The sequence below is a fragment of the Pelophylax lessonae genome, assembly GCF_965119305.1.
Source record: "Pelophylax lessonae genome assembly, chromosome: 2".
Taxonomy (NCBI): Eukaryota; Metazoa; Chordata; class Amphibia; order Anura; family Ranidae; genus Pelophylax; species Pelophylax lessonae.
The window spans coordinates 452,063,272-452,084,595 of NC_138769.1; the positions used below are offsets into that span (position 1 = coordinate 452,063,272).

General features: G+C 43.5%; 1 protein-coding gene across 2 annotated transcripts in view; it reads left to right on the forward strand.

The window, feature by feature from the left end:
• Window positions 1–21,324, forward strand: part of AFF3 (ALF transcription elongation factor 3) — a 538,616-nt gene that overhangs the window by 469,160 nt on the left and 48,132 nt on the right. For both annotated transcript variants that reach the window (XM_082245997.1, XM_082245998.1), the window contains exons 8-9: window positions 15,413–15,584; window positions 18,928–19,947. In XM_082245997.1, coding sequence (XP_082102123.1) covers window positions 15,413–15,584; window positions 18,928–19,947 — 1,192 coding nt within the window. The remainder of the gene's footprint in view (window positions 1–15,412; window positions 15,585–18,927; window positions 19,948–21,324) is intronic.

The following is a 21,324-nucleotide window of genomic DNA, read 5'->3' on the forward strand; positions in this document are numbered from 1 at the left end:
TTAAATTGCAAATAGGCATATTTAACTTGGGGAGATATATTGGATTACACTGCATGAACGAAGCACTGGTATATCAATCACCTGTCATCTACTGTCAGATATTGGTGATATTTTTTCCCATAAGTCCTACAACCTACAACCTCTCAGTATATGAAAGTTATGAATGTTTTATGTTCAGGAATCTTTTGGAGTGCTACAAAAGAAATTCTCTTCAGTCTTTCCATTGTTTTTAGCTAAGTTAGGGTTTTAAAGGAAATACAAAGAGGATATCCTTTAGTATACCAGCAAAGCATTTTTTTCTATTGAATTGACTTCTTTAACTCGCAGGTTTAGCTTTACATGACTTTTATTTTCAATGCTCAAATAACATCATGGGGTGATTCTACCTGCAATCATTAGTAAATCTCTACTTCCTTGCTCTTATGAGACTCAGTTAAAGAAAATCGGTCATAAAAATTACCAAAAAAATGGTTCAGGTATAAAGTGCAGGCACCTAGAGGTATCTTGCATAACCGCAGCATTCTCCCAAGTCCTCCTGCCATAGCCTGGTTCTGACTAATTCTGACAGTCAAATGTTTGACACTTCTGAGTAGCCTGCTACTAGCCCTGTCCTCCCCTCATTCTTACAGGCAACCAATAAGATTGGTTGCCTCAATAGCCAATCACTAGCACAGGTATGGGGAAAATCAACAGAGACCCCCCTAAGTCCCAGTCTCGCTCCCCCAGAGGCACAGCTGGGCAGTAATATCCAGGAAACTTTCCGGACCCAACCATGCAAGGCCCGAGCTTCTACACAGGCCTCCCCACGCTCCTCCCGCTCTTCAAGCATAAGCCCATCTAACAGAAGTGGCCCACAGCCTCTGAATGCAGACACCCCAGCAGCACAGCCATTAAATCGTATTGATCTCCAATTAGTAGCTGCTGATATCAAGGAAACCCTGGCAGCTGAAATTTCTGACCTCAGGCATGACATACTGTAAAATTCATGTCCATACAGATGGATAACTTGGAGGAAACAGCAGCTCGCCATGATTCAGCTATTCAGCAAATACAGCAAACATCAAATGCTTAAAGTTTGCAGGTTAGAGGACTTTACAGGCATCTAGAAGACCTAGATAATCCTGGCCGATGCCATAACCTGCGGGTAAGAGGCCTACCTGAAACGGTTAAGGCAAATCAACTCATGCAGGCCACAATTTCCATCTTTAACCACTGCAGCTCTGGAAGGGTTTACCCCTTAATGACCAGGCCATTTTTATGCCATTCGGCATTGCGTTACTTTAACTAACAAGTGCGTAGTCGTGCGACGCTATACCCAAATACAATTGATGTCCTTTTTTTTCCCACAAATACAGCTTTCTTTTGGTGGTATTTGATCACCTCTGTGGATTTTATATTTTGCGATGTAAACAAGAGAAAAGCGCGACAATTTTGAAAAAACACAATATTTTTTACTTTCTGCTATAAAACATTCCTAATAAAAAAACTTTAAAAATCAAATTTTTTTTATCAGTTTAGGCTAATTAGTATTCTGCTACATATTTTTGGTAAAAAAAAAATCCCAAAAAGCATATTTTAATTGGTTTGCACAAAAATTATAGCGTTTACAAACTTTGGGATACATTTTTGAACTTTTTATTTTTTTTGTTTTTATTAGTAATGGCAGCGATCAGCGATTTTTAGCAGGACTGCGACATTGCAGTGGACAAATCTGACACTGTGATACTTTTTGAGGACCAGTGACATTAATACAGTAATCAGTGCTAAATAATATGCACTGTTACTGTATAAATGACACTTGCAGGGAAGGGGTTAATACTGGGGGTCATCAAGGGTTTAAATGTAAGCCTAAATGTGCTGCTAACTGTGGGGGGGGGGGGGGGGGGGGCTCTGTGAAAGGTATACAGAGATCAGTGTTTCAGCTTAGCTGAAACACACGATCTCACTGTGCCTGTCTGACAGGAGAGAGCCATCTGCTTTGTTTACATAGGCAGGCGGATCTCCTGTCAGTTTCCCCGAAGATCACGGCCACTGTGTTTAATATGTGTCTAACCAAGACCGCGCGCACATAATCACGTAGATCTACATGATTATGCGCAGCTGAGCCGCCATGCCGCAGTAAATCTGCGTGGGGCGGTTGGCAAGTGGTTAATGATCTTCTTGGCAGACCACCTGAATCACCTATCAAATGTGAACGCCTCCATAGAGCTCTAAGGCCCAGAGGAAGAGAAACTGACCCTCCCAGGGACGTAGTGTGCTGCCTGGTTAATTTCAAATTAAAGGAGGACATTTTAAGCAGCGTAAGAGACAGCCGCAGTCTTTTATATATCAAGGAATAGAAATAAACTCTCATAACTCTTCAAAATAGATGGGATCTATGCCCGCTATTGGATCTGCTACGCACTAAAGGAATTCAGTACTGCTGGAAATTCCCATTCTGCCTGTCCGCATCTACTCTTGGGCACACAGCAAACCTAAAAGTGCCAGAGGATCTCAGACCCTTCTGTGAAACACTGAATCTGCCTGTCAGACTGGTACAGTACCTTTCGTCTACCACAGATGATACGATCCACTTCAATGGATGCCATCCCAGTCCACAACGAGTTTCACATTCATCAACACAGGTCCTCATCCCCAAGAGCAACCCCATCAGCAAACCCCAGAAATGCAGGAAGCAGTGGTCCCTGAAGAAGGAGGCTCTGCCTCCGAAACGCGTTGTCTTTACAACATTGTTTCCATCCTAACCCTCTATCCACCGAGAGGCTTCCAGCAGTGCAGCGTCCGCGGCTGTGTCGCCCATGCGGAGTTGGGAGTATCCGTCGGTTCCGTACACAGGCGCACTGGGATCTGCACGCCGATACCTGGCGGGGAGGCTTCAGACTGACAGGCACGGTATTGCGGTGTCTGAGCTTCATCACAGGTCGAAGGGCGAACCGAGGGCCATCGGAGAGGGAGAGGGGAAGAAGGAGAATGCTGAAGTGCCTGTCACTACTATAGGAAATGTGAGTGTAATTGTTCAAGTTATGTGTTTTATGTTTCAATAAACAGTATTACGCGAGGACGACTGTGCGCTGGTGTCTCCATTCTACAGCTTTCAGAGCTAACCATAGTCCGCCACTCAGTGGAAACAAGGAGGAGCTGCAAAGACCTTGCATTGGGAGTATAAATACTAGGGATAGACAGATATGGGCCAATATTTTGTACATTTAAAGTTTTGAAAAATAAAGACAATTTTTGACACAAATCTGGTACTGAACATGTTAATTTTTGTTTATTGCTTAATGGCTGGCTTGCTGGCACCCTGTGGTGGGTGGCTGGCTGTCTGGCATCCTGTGGTGGGTGGCTGGCTGGCACCCTGTGGTGGATGGCTGGCTTGCTGGCACCCTGTGGTGGGTGGCTGGCTGGCTGGCACCCTGTGATGTGTGGCTGGCTGGCTGGCACCCTGTGGTGGATGGCTGGCTGGCATCCTGTGGTGGGTGGCTGGCTGTCTGGCACCCTGTGGTGGGTGGCTGGCACCCTGTTTTAGGTGGGTGGCTGGCTGGCTGGCAACCTGTGGTAGGTGGGTGGCTGGCACAGGGGCTGTGGGTGTCTGCCTGGTACAGTGCCTGTGGCTGGCTGGTACAGGGCCTGTGGGTGGTTGGCTGTCTGACACCTTGTCAGACTGGTACGGATTACATGGAGTCCAGGAGAAATGGGACTACTTAAAAGGTGCATTATTGAAGGCAACAGAAAATTGCATTAGACTTGTCAGTAAAAGCAAAAAAAGGAAGAGACCACTGTGGTACTCAGCAGAAGTGGCCCAAATCATTAAAAATAAAAAGCTAGCATTTTGTAATTATAAAAAAACCCAGAGCAATGAAGATAAGGAAATCTACAAGATTAGGCAGAAAGAGGCCAAGCAAGTTATAAGAACTTCTAAAGCGCAGGCAGAAGAAAAACTAGCTCAGTCTATGAAAAAGGGGGATAAGACATTCTTCAGATATATAAATGAAAAAAGGAAATTAAAACAAGGAATAACTAAATTAAAAACAAAGGACGGAAGGTATGTAGAAGAGAATAAAGGGCTAGCCGACTGCCTTAATGAATACTTCTGTTCAGTTTTTACAGAAGAAAAAGGAGAAGGACCTCCACTTGAAAGGATGACTAATGAATCGTTTGATGCATGTGTCTTTACAGAGGAAGACGTTCTAAGATTGCTGTCTAAAGTGAAGACAAATAAGTCACAGGGTCCTGATGAGATACACCCAAAATTATTAAAAGAGCTTAGTGGTGAGCTGGCAAAACCATTAACAGATTTATTTAACCAATCATTAGTAACAGGAGTCGTCCCGGAAGATTGGAAATTGGCAAATGTCGTGCCCATTCACAAAAAAGGTAGTAGGGAGGAATCGAGCAACTATAGACCAGTGAGTCTGACATCAATAGTAGGCAAATTAATGGAAACCCTATTAAAGGATAGGATTGTGGAACATCTTAAATCCCATGGATTGCAAGATGAAAAACAACATGGGTTTACTTCAGGGAGATCATGTCAAACAAATCTTATAGATTTTTTTGACTGGGTGACTAAAATAATAGACGGTGGAGGTGCAGTAGACATTGCATATCTAGATTTTAGTAAGGCTTTTGACACTGTCCCACATAGAAGACTTATCAATAAACTGCAGTCATTGAGCATGGACTCCCATATTGTTGAGTGGATTAGGCAGTGGCTGAGTGACAGACAACAGAGGGTTGTAGTCAATGGAGAACATTCAGAACAAGGTCATGTTACCAGTGGGGTACCTCAGGGATCTGTACTGGGACCAATTTTGTTTAATATCTTCATAAGTGATATTGCAAAAGGCCTCGATGGTAAGGTTTGTCTTTTTGCTGATGACACAAAGATATGTAACAGGGTTGATGTTCCTGGAGGGAAACGCCAAATGGAAAAGGATTTAGGAAAACTAGAAGAATGGTCAGAACTCTGGCAACTGAAATTTAATGTGGATAAGTGCAAGATAATGCACCTGGGACGTAAAAACCCAAGGGCAGAATATAGAATATTTGACACAGTCCTGACCTCAGTATCTGAGGAAAGGGATTTAGGAGTAATTATTTCAGAAGACTTAAAGGTGGGAAGACAATGTAATAGAGCAGCACGAAATGCCAGCAGAATGCTTGGATGTATAGGGAGAGGTATAAGCAGTAGAAAGAGAGAAGTGCTTATGCCGCTGTACAGAACACTGGTGAGACCTCACTTGGAGTATTGTGCGCAGTACTGGAGGCCATATCTCCAGAAGGATATAGATACTCTAGAGAGAGTTCAGAGAAGAGCTACTAAACTAGTACATGGATTGCAGGAAAAAACTTACCAGGAAAGGTTAAAGGACCTTAACATGTATAGCTTGGAAGAAAGAAGAGACAGAGGGGATATGATAGAAACTTTTAAATACATAAAGGGAATCAACTCGGTAAAGGAGGAGAGCATATTTAAAAGAAGAAAAACTACCACAAGAGGACACAGTTTTAAATTAGAGGGGCAAAGGTTTAAAAGTAATATGAGGAAGTATTACTTTACTGAGAGAGTAGTGGATGCATGGAATAACCTTCCTGCAGAAGTGGTAGCTGCAAATACAGTGAAGGAGTTTAAGCATGCATGGGATAGGCATAAGGCTATCCTTCATATAAGATAGGGCCAGGGATTATTCAGAGGATTCAGATATATTGGGCAGACTAGATGGGCCAAATGGTTCTTATCTGCCGACACATTCTATGTTTCTATGTTTCTATGTTTCTGTCTGTGGGTGGCTGGCTGTCTGGCCCCCTGTGGTGGGTGGCTGGCTGTCTGGCATCCTGTAGTGGGTGGGTGGGTGGCTGGCACAGGGGCTGTGGGTGGCTGGCTGGTACAGGGCCTGTGGGTGGCTGGCTGACTGGTACAGTGCCTGTGACTGGCAGGTACAGGGCCTGTGGGTGGCTGGCTGGCTGGTACAGGGCCTGTGGGGGGCTGGCTGGCTCACTGTGGTACAGTGCCTGTGGCTGGCTGGCTGGTGCAGGGCCTGTGGATGTGGGTGGCTGGCTGGCAGTAGGCTGCTGAGGGTGATACACTCCCACGAGACTAGTCCCGACTCCAGACGAGGCTGTCCAACGCAAGGGAGGCGGCCTAAGAAGGCACATCATCACAAAAATATTGGAAATATCGGCCAGTTTAGGGGCCGATACCGATATATCGGGGAAAGTGCATATCGGCCCCAATATACCGGCCTTGCCAATAATCGGTCTATCCTAGTAAATTCCACAGCAAGCCATGGAGAATTTGTCTGATCAGCGCATGAACTGGTGAAATATCTTATTTATGCGTGTATTGGTTTATTTTGTTCATTGTCAGCACCTGGCTAAGCACTACAGCACAGCTGACTAGCTCCATGTCCTGTCCCTTTCCGAGTCTAAGCTTTAGGGATTGCAAGTATCAAATTGATGTATTCATACTAAATTAAATCACTTTAATTAGTTTAGCTTTACGAATTCTAACTTATTTCTAGTTTTGCCTATCAGCTTTATGCATATGTAACATTTAATTACATTTTTATTGGTTTTAAGGAAGAACAAATAATGCATATAAAGTGGACCTTTTAAAAAGGTGAAAGCTGGTAGGAAAAGGGAAAGAACGGGTGATCCCCAGCACAATCAAATAAATGTCACTTTTTTTCTACTGCTCTGAATTTCATTTGAATTTATTATTGCTTTCTAATCTGGCATTGAAGTAAACCCCTATAGCAATATTTTACTTACAGGACAGGGCAGCACATATTGTATGCTTTTGATTAGGGGTAAAGATGAGGTTCTCTACTAAGACTGAGCTAAGGTTCAGACTGTACTCAGTTTTGCCCAAACCCGTGGAAAACTGTCACAGGCTCTGCTGTAGCCATGGAATTACCCATCCTGCAGCCACATGTAGCAAAGGGACTGGGATGCTGGTGACATCAGGGTGCATATTTGGTCAGTGACATTTTTTTATTTCATGTATGATATATGTATTTTATGTATGATATATGTATTTTATGTATGTATAATAGTGCATTATTATGTTAAGGGTGCTCAAAGTAGAGCTTTAAATCCGTTCTTGGAATTGCCTTTTGTTCACAACAAGTTGCAGCATTGCATGAAAGAAAAAAATAAAGTTCAAAAACAGTGTGCACCTAAGCCATCTCACATTATATCACTCACATTCACCTCACACCCTATCCCCATTGATAAAATAAAAGTAAAGCCTATTATCCCTGAATAAATCTGTTCTGCTGCTGGTCAGTTTTACACTGCTGTATCTTGCATCTTAATATATCTAAAAACCTCTGCCTACACTCTTTGGCATCTCTCTCAGAATTCCAAGTTAGGAATATTGTATACATAGGTATATAGAATGCCGGGCACGCTGCATGAGCGCCCTTCAGAGAATGCTTTGCACTTGCTGAGTGAATGCAAAGCGTTCTCTGATTTGACAAGATGGAGAGGCGAAAAGCGGTGACATCACGCTCTTCACCTCGTCCAATCAGAGAAGGCTTTGCATTCTTTTAATAGTGCCCATGCCGAGTGGCCAACATCCTGTTTTCAGGATGCAGCAGGGCAGCCGTTCAGAAGCTAATGGCTATCACTGCAGTAGCAGTGTCTGCTTCAGTGATTTGCAGCTTCCAGCAGTATTGTCCAGGTATGATATATGCATTGTTATATTGGTTCAAGCTGAACCAACGTAACTATGTATAAAATATCCATACCTGAAATTTTTCTTTTAAGTGTCCCTGTAAGTCACCTAAACAATCTATCTGTAAGTTCCCTGCAACAGAAGACCCCATTTTCTCCTTTTTGGCAGCCCTTGCCTCCTGTCTTTGCTTCCTCCTACATTATTATTTATGGCTTCTGCTTCACTTTTAACCACTTGCCGACCACCTAATGACTATTTACTGCGGCACTCAGCCGCTTACAGGCAAAGTGACGTAGGGGTACGTCGCTCGCCCATGCTCGTTCCCTGGGGAGCCAGCGCGTGTGACCGCCGGCCACTCACGATCTCCCGCAGGAGAGGGAGAAAAACAGACGACTGATGTAAACACAGCCATCTGTCATTCTCACTGAAGTAAGCACAGAGGCTATGCGATCCTGCTATGTAGGATCGTATGTCTCTGTGATTACATCACAAGCCACGCCCCCCACAGTTAGAATCACGCCCCTAGGGACATATTTAACCCGTTGATCACCAGTAAAGTTAACCCCTTCCCTGACAATGTAATTTTTACAGTAACAGTGCATATTTATAGCACTGATTACTGTAGTAATGTCACTGGTACCCTCAAAAGTGTCAAAAATGTCAGGGGTCCGATCTGTCCGCCGCAAAGTCGCAGTCCCGCAAAAAATCGCAGATCGCCGCCATTACTAGTTAAAGAAAAAACAATAAAAATGACATAAATCTTTCCCGTAGTTAGTAAACGCAATAACTTTTGCGCAAACCAATCAAAATACGCTTTTTGCAATTTTTTTTACCAAAAATATGTAGCAGAAAACAAATTGGCCTAAAATGTTAAAAAAATTAGATTTTTACATTTTTTTTTAAAATTTCATATAAAAAATTTGAAAAATATTGTTATTTTTTCAAAATTGTCGCTCTTTTTTTGTTTATAGCGCAAAAAATAAAAATTGCACAGGTGATCAAATATCACCAAAAGAAAGCTCTGTGGGAAAAAAGACGTCAATTTCATTTGGGTACAGCGTAGCACGACCGCGCAATTGTCCGTTAAAGTCACGCAGTGCCGAATCGCAAAATAGGGCCTGGTCTTTGAGCAGCCAAATCCTCCGGGGCTTAAGTGGTTAAATCTGTGTTGACCATCGTGTCCAGTTCAGGGGAAATCCATGATTCTGGAGACCTTGCTAAGTCAAGGTTAGCAGTTATTAAGGAGCTAGTAGCAGTGAGTATATACTCAGGAGGTGCATAGAGCAGTCCATGTGCGTCTGCCATTGGCGATCCCACACATTCACCCAGCTGGATATTTTGACTCGATTGATTTATTACAAACCTAAGTACATAGTAAGTAAAACGGACCTATATGTCTTTTATGTACATATTTAAATATGTGTCAGGGTGCAATATATACTCTCCATTAAATATTTAAATAGAGCCGGCATGCACTGTTGTGTGCGTCACACCTATAACGCAAAAAAAACTAAAAATAATTAAAACTGGAATGTGCAGCATTTTGGGGTATATCAAAAGCAACAATGACAACAAATAAAATAATTGCATATTATTTTACAAACAATGTGAACCTGTATGTATTCAGAAACAATGCCCCAATTCTCTCTTAGATAACCTCTAAGATGAAAATCAATATTCAAAAAAATGCAAACAATTGTGATGTTTCAAAGTCTGTGTTTTTCTAGCTCTACCTCCAAAAAGGAAAAACCTCCACCTTCAGCAGCAGTTTATAGTGCATCAAAATTACATATGCCCTTCCTTCTGTACCACAGAACACCTCCAATGTCAATGATGAGTACACCTCTACTCATGAGAGAAAAAATTGGACAATTACCCCCTCCACTGACCTTTTATGGAGGTCACCAATAGCCTGAGTGGGGTAGCATTCACCTATGCTATCAAATCCTCACAATTAGAAAGTGCTTGCCACAAAACCTCCTCCTGGTCCGAAATGCTCCAATCCCACCCTCTGGAGAGCTTGGGCTGTGGGAACTCACAGATACAAGAAGAGAACCATCTAGTGATCACTCTTTATTCATATTTTTTGTATATGGTGTAGCACCCTACAGGTAGGTGCTAGGTAAATGTATAGTGGGCTTTGTCTGCCTAATAGCAGGGCCATGATTTCTTTTTTATAGGGTGTCATGGTTTCCAGGTGTGTCTGCTGAAGGGGGAGTCTCCCCACTGGTTCTGTGAGAGGCTTCTCATAGGGCAGTGGAGGAAGCCCAATCAGGGATACATTCAGGCTTGTAACTACCCCAGAAGGCAGATTCTGCCACAAAGCATTCTGGGAGTGGGTATAAGTTTGAGGGAGAGCATGACTCATTGTCTTTGGCGGGAGGCAGAGTCCAAGGAGGGAGAGGACGGCTGTCTTCCCTCCTGTCAGAGGAGGTGGCTGTCTCGGGTGCTGCCGGAGAATCCAGAGAATGCTGAGTGAGCTGAGGGGCATCCGGCGTGCCGAGAACCAGCGGAGAGCGAGAGGGGTCCAGTCCCAGGAAAGCCTACACAGGTACTGAGGATTGCCACTGGGGGTCTGCCTAGAGTCAGTGGGGAACACTCCAGAGAAGGTTCTAGGATCCAAGTGTCAGCCAGCAGTAAAGGGGGTACCTAGTCAGAGGACCCTGAAGTGACAGAGGAAGTACCTGGTCAGGGGACCCTGAAGAGTTAAAGGGGGCACCTGCAGTTTGGGCCCTGAAGAAACAGTGTGCAGTGTCGTAGTTGAGAGTTGCAGCCATACAGGATTTCACAACAGTCTACCTCAAGCCAGTGCAAGGCAAGGGAGGAAGTTAATGACTTTGTGGTACAGCAGTGTCCGTAGCTCATTGCTCTACAGTCCTGGATCTTCTAGACTCAAGGTTGAGGATCTAGCACTTCATTCAAGTTACAGTGTGTTCTGAGCATCAGTGAGCGTTGGCTGGCGTCGGCTGCCGTCAAGGCAGCGTTAACAGACTTTTTCCTGGATAAAGTCCCAAGTGTATTTAGTTGAGCCTAAGGAGTATCCCACTCATTCCCTTCTCCCATCCCCTAAAATTATAATAAAACAACCAAACAAAGATGCCGGAGTTGTCAATGTGTCAGTTCTCACACCCAGGGCTGCAGCTCACATGGGCTGGGGAGGTAACCGGTAACAATGGCAGACCCATCTCAGGCCACAGGAAACCTTGCTACAATAATAAAATTCAACTCACATATGTCAAATGAAACAATCTCTTTAATTGTATTCAATTCTGCCTCACCTTACATATCCTCTGAGTTTTGATCTCTGATGGAATACCAGCAACTCCACCCACCAGCTTGCTGGCAAACTGGTATTATAGTAAATGGAGCTGGTGGCTACACCTAGCTGATTGCAGCCTCCTAAATCGCCAGTGTGAATGTAGCCTACAACATCACAATTGTTTGCATTCTTTTGGATATTGATTTTTATCTTAGAGGTGCACAAGTGTTGATTTAATTGAAGAGAGCAGTGGTGTGGGGGCATTTTTTTCTAAATACATACACATTGATGTATAATTATTTGATTCGTTTTCATATACACCAGAGCTATGCACAGTTCAGTTTTTATTCTTTTTGCATGGGAAAACACAGATTATACCCTTCAGCAGTTGCTCTAAGCATGGATCTTATCGAGGTGAAAAACACTGCTAATATAGGTTAGCTATAAAAACACGGCAGAACTGCTGAAGAATCAGGTTATTTGTTACCGAGATAGCATATTAATGAAGAGAACAATTTAATTAAAAGGTAAAGCATGAATCTTAGCGGAAAATGAATCTATATTATATTTTGCTGCAAAAAGATACCTTTTCAAGTCATGTTAGAATGTCAGTACAATACTTGCCATTAACTAACCTGTTTGCAACCTCAAATACATACAGTAGATCACACTCCTTATAATCTGTAAATGGTTCCCTTATTGTCTTACACCCATACAGATATAGGACCTCCACTGAAGCAGTAGCATTGCTCAAGGACACCACAGCAACACACAAATAGATCATCTACCTGCTTCCTCTGCTCTCTCCTTCTGTCAGCATGTTCACTTTCAACACAGCCTTGTATCACACCTGATTAGCTCCCAGTGCTGTCCCTTTCTCTTTCATCCTGTGTGTACAGGAGGCTGATATCAAGACCCAAGTACTTACACTGGTTGCATTTAAAGTGCACCCATGTACAAATCTAAAAAAATCATATTAGCACAGCTCTCCTACATGCACATTTCCCCATGTTTTGTCTGTTTAAATTTCTGCAAGTACTGAAAAATATCTAAAACTTATACCAGCAATGTAGTCATCTACTAAATCCCTGGAGTGGACTGACAACACTGCCACTGCTGCACTGAAATCCAAGGCTCTGCTTTCAGTCCTGCCTGAGCTCTAGCTCTTACCTCCTCTGACTTCAGCAGAGGTCAGCAACCCCTGGATCGTAATCTACTAGTAGATCGCAACCAGGTGACTGGTAGATTTCGGTCTGGGCTTCCTTACCCGTCATCTGTGAGCAAAAGAGTGCAATGCAGATGGACTACTTGTAAGGTTGGAGCTGTAGTAGGGAGTAAGAACATAAGTGGATGCCTTCTCTGTAGTGCTGGCTCCTGTCCCATGCACCAACTGCACTCCACCTCTTATTCTGGCTAGCAGTTTCCAGAGTGGTGCCAGCAGCAGTAAAGAAGAGATCTTCAGGTCAGTGTGAAGCCATGCACTGGGCATAATAGTGCAGGGCTACTTTAACACCGATGTGCTGTGGTTTGCGGATGCAATGCAGTGTACCTGCAGCTTTCCTGCAGGTTTGCTGCACTTAGCCATAGACTTCTAATATATCCTGCAGGTCTGGTGCACTTTCTGAAAGCAGAAGTTTTGGTGTGCTGTGAGAAAGCGCGCCACACCTGCAGGAAATAATAGAAGTCTGTGGCAATGCGCAGCGAGCAAGGAAAGTCGCAGATGCACTGCGCTGAACCCATGTTACGGATAAATCACAGCACATTAGTGCCTTATAGGGGGCTCAGAACAGTAAGGGTTCATTTACATTTGCAGTTTGGGGGGGTTGATAAAACCCCAGACCAAACTGCACCCCTTTAGCTGCAGTGGCCAGGGGTGTACACATGTCGCAGCTGAAGCAGGAGTTATACGCCCTGTCATGGTTGGTGGGTGTAGTACCTGCCAAGCCATGGGCATCCGCAGGTAGGGGCAAGGGGGGGGGGGCAAATCCCCCCCCCCCTGGAATCTCAACTTCCCCTTTCAAGTGGTTGTTAAGCCACTTTATACCATCCTGTCTAGTCTGTTTAACAATCCTGTGTGTCTGTGTATGTGTTTTAAAAAATAAGCCGTTCTTTACCAGTTTTCAGAGGGCCGCGCACCACTCACGTGACCCGTCAGCTCTCTTCTCTCCCCGTCTGACAGCTGCCTGCAGCGAGCGGGGCCGAGGATTCCTCACTGATATCAGTTGAGAGAGGAGGGGGAGAGGAGGGGGAGAGGAGGGGGAGAGGAGGAGAGAGGCGGCGGGTCACATGAGCGGCGAGTGGCACCCTGAAAACTTGTAAAGGTTGCCTTATTTTTCTAAAATACAGGCACAGGCACACAGGATTATTAAACAGACTGTAGACAGGATATGAAACTTTAAGTGAAACTACAGCAGCAGGAGGGGAGGGGGGCGGGCACTGACACAGGAGCAGATAGGCAGGGAGAGAGGGGGGAGGACAGAGGAGGACAGAAGGGTTGCGGGTGACGGAGGCATGTAAACTGACCACAGTGTCAGGGGCTCAGCAGCCATGGTATACCATGGTCAGTTTACAGAGGGGAGGACAAAGCCAGGCAGGATCAGCCAGGTATTTTAGGTGATAGAAGGGGCCAAATTACACAGCAAAGCACTGTGCTGTATAACATGCTTTAAGGGAACGGGATCAATTTTTTAATTTTTTTAGATTAACAAATGCTTTAAAAATAAATGCTGCTGTTTGCTCTTTAACCACTTAAGCCCCGGAAGATTTTACCCCCTTCCTGACCAGGGCCTATTTTGCGATTCGGCACTGCGTGACTTTAACGGACAATTGCGCGGTCGTGCGACTCTGTACCTAAACGAATTTGACGTCCTTTTTTTCCCACAAACAGAGCTTTCTTTTGGTGGTATTTGATCACCTGTGCGATTTTTTGATCATGCGCTATAAACAAAAAAAGAGCGTCAATTTTGCAAAAATAACAATATTTTTCACATTTTTTTTATATGAAATTCCCCAAAAAAATTTAAAAATCAAAATTTTTTAACATTTTCAGCCAATTTGTTTTATGCTACATATGTTTGGTAAAAAAAATCGCAAAAAGCGTATTTTGATTGGTTTGCGCAAAAGTTAACTTTTTTTGAGAGGGAGGGGTGGTGTGTGTCCCTAGGGGCGTGATTCTAACTGTGATTGGCTGTGGCTTGAGCTGTAGGAACAGTGATCAACGGTCTTACATAGTAGAACCGTATGATCACTGTTTCTACACAGGGGAGAATGACAGGCGGCTTGTTTACATCAGCCGCCTGCCTTTCTCCCTCTGCAGCGACGATCGCCGAGTGACCGGCGGACATCGGGTCCGCCGGTCACACGCGCGGGGGGGTCCGTGACCACGCGGGAGCGCACCTCCGGGGGCGCGCGCTTGCTCCCTAGACTCTCACAGGCTAGCGACGTAGATCTACGTCACTCTGCCTGTGAGGGGCTGACTGCCGACGTAAATAGTCGTGCGGCAGTCGGCAAGTGGTTAAAAATAAATACTCAAAATAAGTATAATGACTAAGCCCCTCCCGTTCATGGCATTGTTGAGAAGGGTCGGAGCATGGGTGACCTAAAATGATGCCCCCCCCCCTGAAAAAAGTTCTGCGGACGCCCATGTGCCAAGCATGACCCATTCAAGTGAATGAGGTCTCTCTGCAACTGCCCTGCAATCTTGTGCATTACAGCAAACAAGGGGTAAAAGCAGGCAGCATTGTATTGCTTTCTCACCATCTACTTTAACCCCTTAAGCCTCGCAGAAGCATGCAGTTGTGGGGTGCTTGCAGAGTGTGCCGCATTTACTTGAATGGGTCCCTACTGACTGGCAGTAGCACCTACCAAAAGCATCAGGGGGTTTAATTCCTGCTGCAGCATGTGTACATTTTTTGGCTGCTGCCGCAGCAGCACTAGGGGTGTCGCTGCCAAATGCAACTAGGGGCTCATTCACAAACGCAGCAGGCAGGAAATGCCCTGTATTCATTGAAAAACTACAAAGATTTCTCTGAATGGAGGTGATGTGGTCAGTTTGCAGAGAGAAAGCCGCTGAAACAGCACCCAGAAGATCACAGCCATCACTGATATGCAGCACTTAGTACTACAATAGTGTTTAGCATCCTCACTGGCCCTCTGGATATCAGATATAGATACTTACATTAAGCTAATCTGGATCAGTGTAAGTTTGCAAAAAAAAAAGATCATTCCTGAAGTGTGGGAATTTTATTTATGGAATACGTAAATGTGTTATTTGTATTTTTATTGATTTTACAGCTGCCAGGACTTCAGCTTTAAAGAAGTAAACGTGGGAAAAACAAATGTTGCATTTACATAATACTCTATGCTTCCTGATTTACTTTCCTATTATAACTGTAGAAAGAAGAGTAAGGTATGTAAAACTTTGGAGAACACTATAATACTGGGTAATGTAGCATAAAATTTGTCTCTCCCTCTAGTGCTCCCAGTGGTGATACTCAGAAATGCAGTAGTTCAGCCTCAGGAATCTCCATCAAAGGGTCAAGCAGCAGCTCAAGTGAATCTGACACTAGCTCTGAATCGGACTCTGAGACCGAGAGCAGTTCCAGTGAGAGTGAAAGCAGCACGCCATCTGCCTGTACCAGTCCCGAGGTAAGGAATTCTTTGGAGTTCTGTCATCAAGCCATTAAAAATCTCTGTGTATTTTTCTTTTGCTTTGGCCGAGTATGTGCCTGTGCGATACGAGTGTGATAAATCGTTACCAAGTGTAGGAAATGTCCTGGTTAGTGCTTGTGGTTCTGAAGTTTTGCATTGCTGCAGAGAAGCCACCTCACTAATAACAGATCAGGGAACTGCCGTCAGTTTATTAGGTTGCTACATCTTCAAAGAAAAGTTTGGTACGGAGACCAGTAAAAGCTCAGGTTTACTTTACGCATGTTTCCTATAAGCTGTGCTGCTCAACAATAAGTGTAGCTCATTTCAGATAAAGTTAGTTAATATTAAAACTACTTTTAAGATGAAAAATGAAAGACCTAGGCAACCTTGTTACATATGGGCTATGGCATGTGTAAAAGACGTCCTTTTCGTCTGTAGATTTTTTTTTTAGATATCTAATAATATACACATACATATACCGTAACCTGCTGTTAAATTGAATTTGGGCTGTAAAATGCTGCATTTCTGCACTAATGCAGAAGAACAATGGAGAAGCAAACAAAAGGTTCCATTCTGTTCTAAACTATGCAGTTGATTTACTAAAACTGGAAAGTACAACATCTGGTGTGGCTGTGCATGGTAGCCAATCAGCTGTTGACTTACGCTTGTTAAATTATGCTTTGACAAAAAAAAACCTGGAAGATGATTGGTTTCTATGCAGAGCTGCATCAGATTTTGCCGGTTTTAGTAAATTAACCCCCATACTGTATGTTCTAATACAATGTTTAGAAAAACTAGCCATTACATTGTATTGATTTGTTCCAAAATGCCCTATATATATGGGTATTTATTGCCTACCATCACCAGCTCTAGTTGGATTAAGCTAGATCCAAGTTGGAACTCTGCCCTACCAGCCCCCACCTTTCTAAAATGCAGTCTTCCAGCCTTTCTATGGATCACTCGTGCACCTGCATTGCACTGTGGAATCCTAGGGAGTAGGTCAGAGCTCTCATTTAGGCTCCGTTCACATCTTGGTGATCCCGAATCACAGAACATCGTGAGACACCAGTGCGATCCCTTTCATTTCCAATGGTACCCCAAATTCAGCACAATTTTGCCGCGATTGTCACCTCGGGATCACGGGCACAATCGAGGCGATTCTGCCCGCAATTAGAGCGGCCACAATGTGAACAGAACCTTAGGCTCCATTCACACTTGTATGACTCCAAAGTTGCGCTGACTTTGCAGTGCAACTTTGGTGCAACTTTGATGCAACTTGACACAACTTTGGATGGGTGGAATTTGGACACGACTCTGGCTTTGACCAGTGATAGTGGACAACCGTGGAACAACTGTTGCATTGTATAACATTCAGGTATGACTTTCATTAAACCTTTGAGGGTTAACATTGAAGTCTATGGCCCTCAAGTTGCATGAAAGTCAGACCAAAGTAGTGCATGAACTACTTTTAAGTTGCTGCAACTTTAGGTTGCACATACAGTGGGGATCGAAAGTTTGGGCACCCCAGGTAAATATTTGTATTAATGTGCATAAAGAAACCAAGGAAAGATGGAAAAATCCCCAAAAGGCATCAAATTACAGATTAGACATTCTTATAATGTCAACAAAAGTTAGATTTTATTTCCATCATTTACACTTTAAAAATTACAGAAAACAAAAAAATGGCGTCTGCAAAAGTTTGGGCACCCTGCAGAATTTATAGCATGCACTGCCCCCTTTGCAAGGCTGAGACCTGCCAGTGTCATGGATTGTTCTCAATCATCGTCTGGGATGACCAGGTGATGTCAATCTCAAAGGTTTTAAATGCCCAGACTCATCTGACCTTGCCCCAACAATCAGCACCATGGGATCTTCTAAGCAGTTGTCTAGAAAACTGAAAATAGTTGACGCTCCCAAAGCTGGAAAAGGCTATAAGAAGATAGCAAAGCGTTTTCAGATGTCAATATCCTCTGTTCGGAATGTAATTAAGAAATGGCAGTCATCAGGAACAGTGGAAGTTAAAGCAAGATCTGGAATACCAAGAAATATATCAGACAGAACAGCTCGCAGGATTGTGAGAAAAACAATTCATAACCGACATTTGACTGCATGATCCCTCCAGAAAGATCTGGCAGACACTGGAGTTGTGGTACACTATTCCACTATAAAGAGATACTTGTACAAATATGGTCTTCATGGAAGAGTCTTTAGAAGAAAACCTCTTCTACGTCCTCACCACAAAAATCAGCATTTGAACTTTGCAAATGAACATATAGACAAGCCTGATGCATTTTGGAAACAAGTTCTGTGGACCGATGAGGTTAAAATTGAACTTTTTGGCCTGAATGAGCAAAGGCACGTTTGGAGAAGAAGGGGCACAAAATTTAATGAAAAGAACCTCTGTCTAACTGTTAAGCATGGGGGTGGATCAATCATGCTTTGGGGTTGTATTGCAGCCAGTGGCACAGGGAACATCTCACGAGTAGAAGGAAAAATGGATTCAATAAAATTTCAGCAAATTTTGGATGGTAACTTGATGCCATCTGTGAAAAAGCTGAAGTTAAAGAGAGGATGGCTTCTACAAATGGATAATGATCCTAAACACACCTCGAAATCCACGGGGGATTACATCAAGAGGCGTAAACTGAAGGTTTTGTCATGGCCTTCACAATCTCCTGACCTCAACATAATTAAAAATCTATGGATAGACCTTAAAAGAGCAGTGCGTGACAGACAGCCTAGAAATCTCAAAGAACTGGAAGACTTTTGTAAGGAAGAATGGTCAAAGATACCTCAAACAAGAATTGAAAGACTCTTGGCTGGCTACAAAAAGCATTTATAAGCTGTGATATTTGCCAAAGGGGGCAGTACAAGATATTAACTCTGCAGGGTGCCCAAACTTTTGCAGACGCCATTTTTTTGTTTTCTGTTATTTTGAAAGTGTAAATGATGGAAATAAAATCTTACTTTTGTTGACATATAAGAATGTCTAATCTGTAATTTGATGCCTTTTGGAGATTTTTCCATCTTTCCTTGGCTTCTTTATGCACATTAATACAAATTTTTACCTGGGGTGCCCAAACTTTCGATCCCCACTGTATATGAATGGTTATCATTGGAAAACATGGGGAATGACTTGCCATGCAACTTTGATGTCCAAAGTTGCATGACAAGTTGCACAATCTGTGAATAGAGCCTTAAAAGGAATTAAAAGTACATGCAGGTATTGATCTTATACATAGGTATATGTTGTCTACATTTTTGATTTACTTGATGACAAATTGTCTTTTCTTTTGCATTTATTAATTATAAGCATTGACTTCAATCTTTTGATTTGCAGCACAAACAAGCAACTTCAAACAAATGGCAGCTGGATAAATGGTTGAATAAAGTCAATCCAAACAAAAGCACCATTATTAACCATGCACAAGGCCTAAATCTCAGTGGAATCCATGCGAAAGAGCCAAGCCACACAGAAGTAGCCAAAATTTGTCATAAAAGTCCAAATCCCAAGAATGACCAGAGCCCCATCAGAGAGGATCGAAACTTGGGAACAGTTTGTGCACTTCATGGAAGCAGAAATGTGAAGCTGCAGCCATCTCCACATGTTGCACGTGCTGCTACAATTGTCCTTGCTGTTCCTACTGAAAGCACCTCTTGTAGGAGACCTGCATGCAGAAAACTAACAAGAAGGGCAGAGAGGACATCTAGTGAGGATAAGCTGAACTGCCACAAGCTTGATGAGATTTCTGTAAGCCAAGGAATCCCCGAGAATGAAATAACTGAGCAGGCTAAAGATAGGTTAACATGCAAAGGATTTCATAGAAAAGAACCAAGATTGGGTTTCTTGGGCTGTCAACGCAGGCGGACTCGAATTACTAGATCTGCCCGGAAATTCAAGGAGGTCACTGAGTTTTCCGTGCAACCTGAAGAACTTGGCACAGAAACAGAAGTAGATGCATCACAGCTTTCTAAAACTTTCTCGGCTTCCCCATCAGAAAATAACCACAGGATCAAAGAGTGCGGGCGAAATAATAGTGCCTGGGCTAATACGTGCAGTTCACACAGCTGTGTTAATGCAAGGACTAGAAATGACATTGCACCAGAGTGTGAAGAACAGTTTTATACACTAGTTCCATTCGGGAGAAATGATAATGTGTGCTCCTTAAAGGATATTGAGGAGATCAAATCACTGTGGGTCAGGATTGATTTAAATCTTTTGGGCAGAATTCCACAAAATATGTCCCAGGAAAACCACAATATCAATTCCAACATGGAAAAGACACTCATAGCATCTCAGAGTGAAAAATTATCTCCAGCAATAGATAACACTGCTTTAAAAATGCGTCGGAAACGTAAGGTAGGAATACATGGTGCTGCAAATTGCTGAACAAAAAAGCTCTTTTCATTTAATCTGAATTTTATAATAAAATTATATTGACCACAGTCTTGTGTAGAAAAAAATACTGTAAATTTGGAAATATGTTTCAGATAATATTACAATTAAAGATACATTTCAGGCAGGCAGCTACAGTGTATGGAAGATATTTTACTTGCAAAAGAATTGGTATTTATTTCAATCTAGTGCTGAGATATAAAAAGCCTCCTCAGACAGCAGAGCCAGGTCGACATTTTGACCTTTCTAAACTGCAGTTCAACAACAGAGCCAAGTCAAGCGTTTCTCAACTCTTTTCATTTTTCAGCATTGTTTGCATGAAAGAATGCATTTGTTACTTATCAATGGGAAATCTGATCTGAGACAATACACACACCTGCCTTTATGAAATGACCTTCATTTCTGAAGCCCCTTTAACATCCGAAGTTCCCCCAATTACATCAGAGGTTGCTCCATCACAGTAGAGCCCCGTTTACATCAGAGTCCCTCCTTCACACTTTCACATTAGAGGTCCCCCCTCACATCAGAACCCCAGTCTCATCAGAGTCCCCCCTTCACATCAGAGTAGTTCCTTCATATTAGAGGCCCCCCATACATCAGAGCCCTCTATACATCAGGAAACAGAAGAAAAAACAGAGCGCCTCTAAGTGTAGCAGTTTTATTGATAGACTAATAAAACATAAGTGATTGAACTCACTAGAAAGTACTCTTACTAAAAGTAAGGTGGAAGCTTGTAGTGTCCGGTGATGGGTCAGAAGATGGAAGAGGGTCCCAGGCCTCCTGGAGGGTGGAGGGGTCCGTACCAGTCGAATAGACAGATGGATGCTGTGTAAGAGATCCTCTGTCTACCGTCTTCCGGGTGCCGAAGAACGGCTGGGATGCCAGGAACCACGCTGGAACACAGCGCACGCTGTGGGACCTCACACGGACTGGGGCGAATCACACGACGTGTTTCAGAGCTCGCGCACGGCTCTGCATGAACCTGCGCGCTCTTTTTTCAAGTGTATTGTTTTATGGACTTTCTCACACTTGTCCCAACCCACATATCGTCCTCCCCTTAGTTTTAAAACCTGATTGTCATTAGAATATCTGTAGTCCGCCGGTGCTCTATCCAGCCCACACCAGAGCGCTAGCTCTTTCTCACCTCTATGCATCAGGGGCCCCCCAATACATGAGTCCCCCAACACAATAGAGTCCCCCCTTCACATTAGAGCCTCCACATCACATTAGTGTCCCCTCAGCACCACAGAGTCGCCCCATCACCTCAGAGTCCCGCCATCTTTGAATACTCCAAACACACAGGCCCCCATCACAGAGGCCCCCCTGTCACACAGGTTCCCC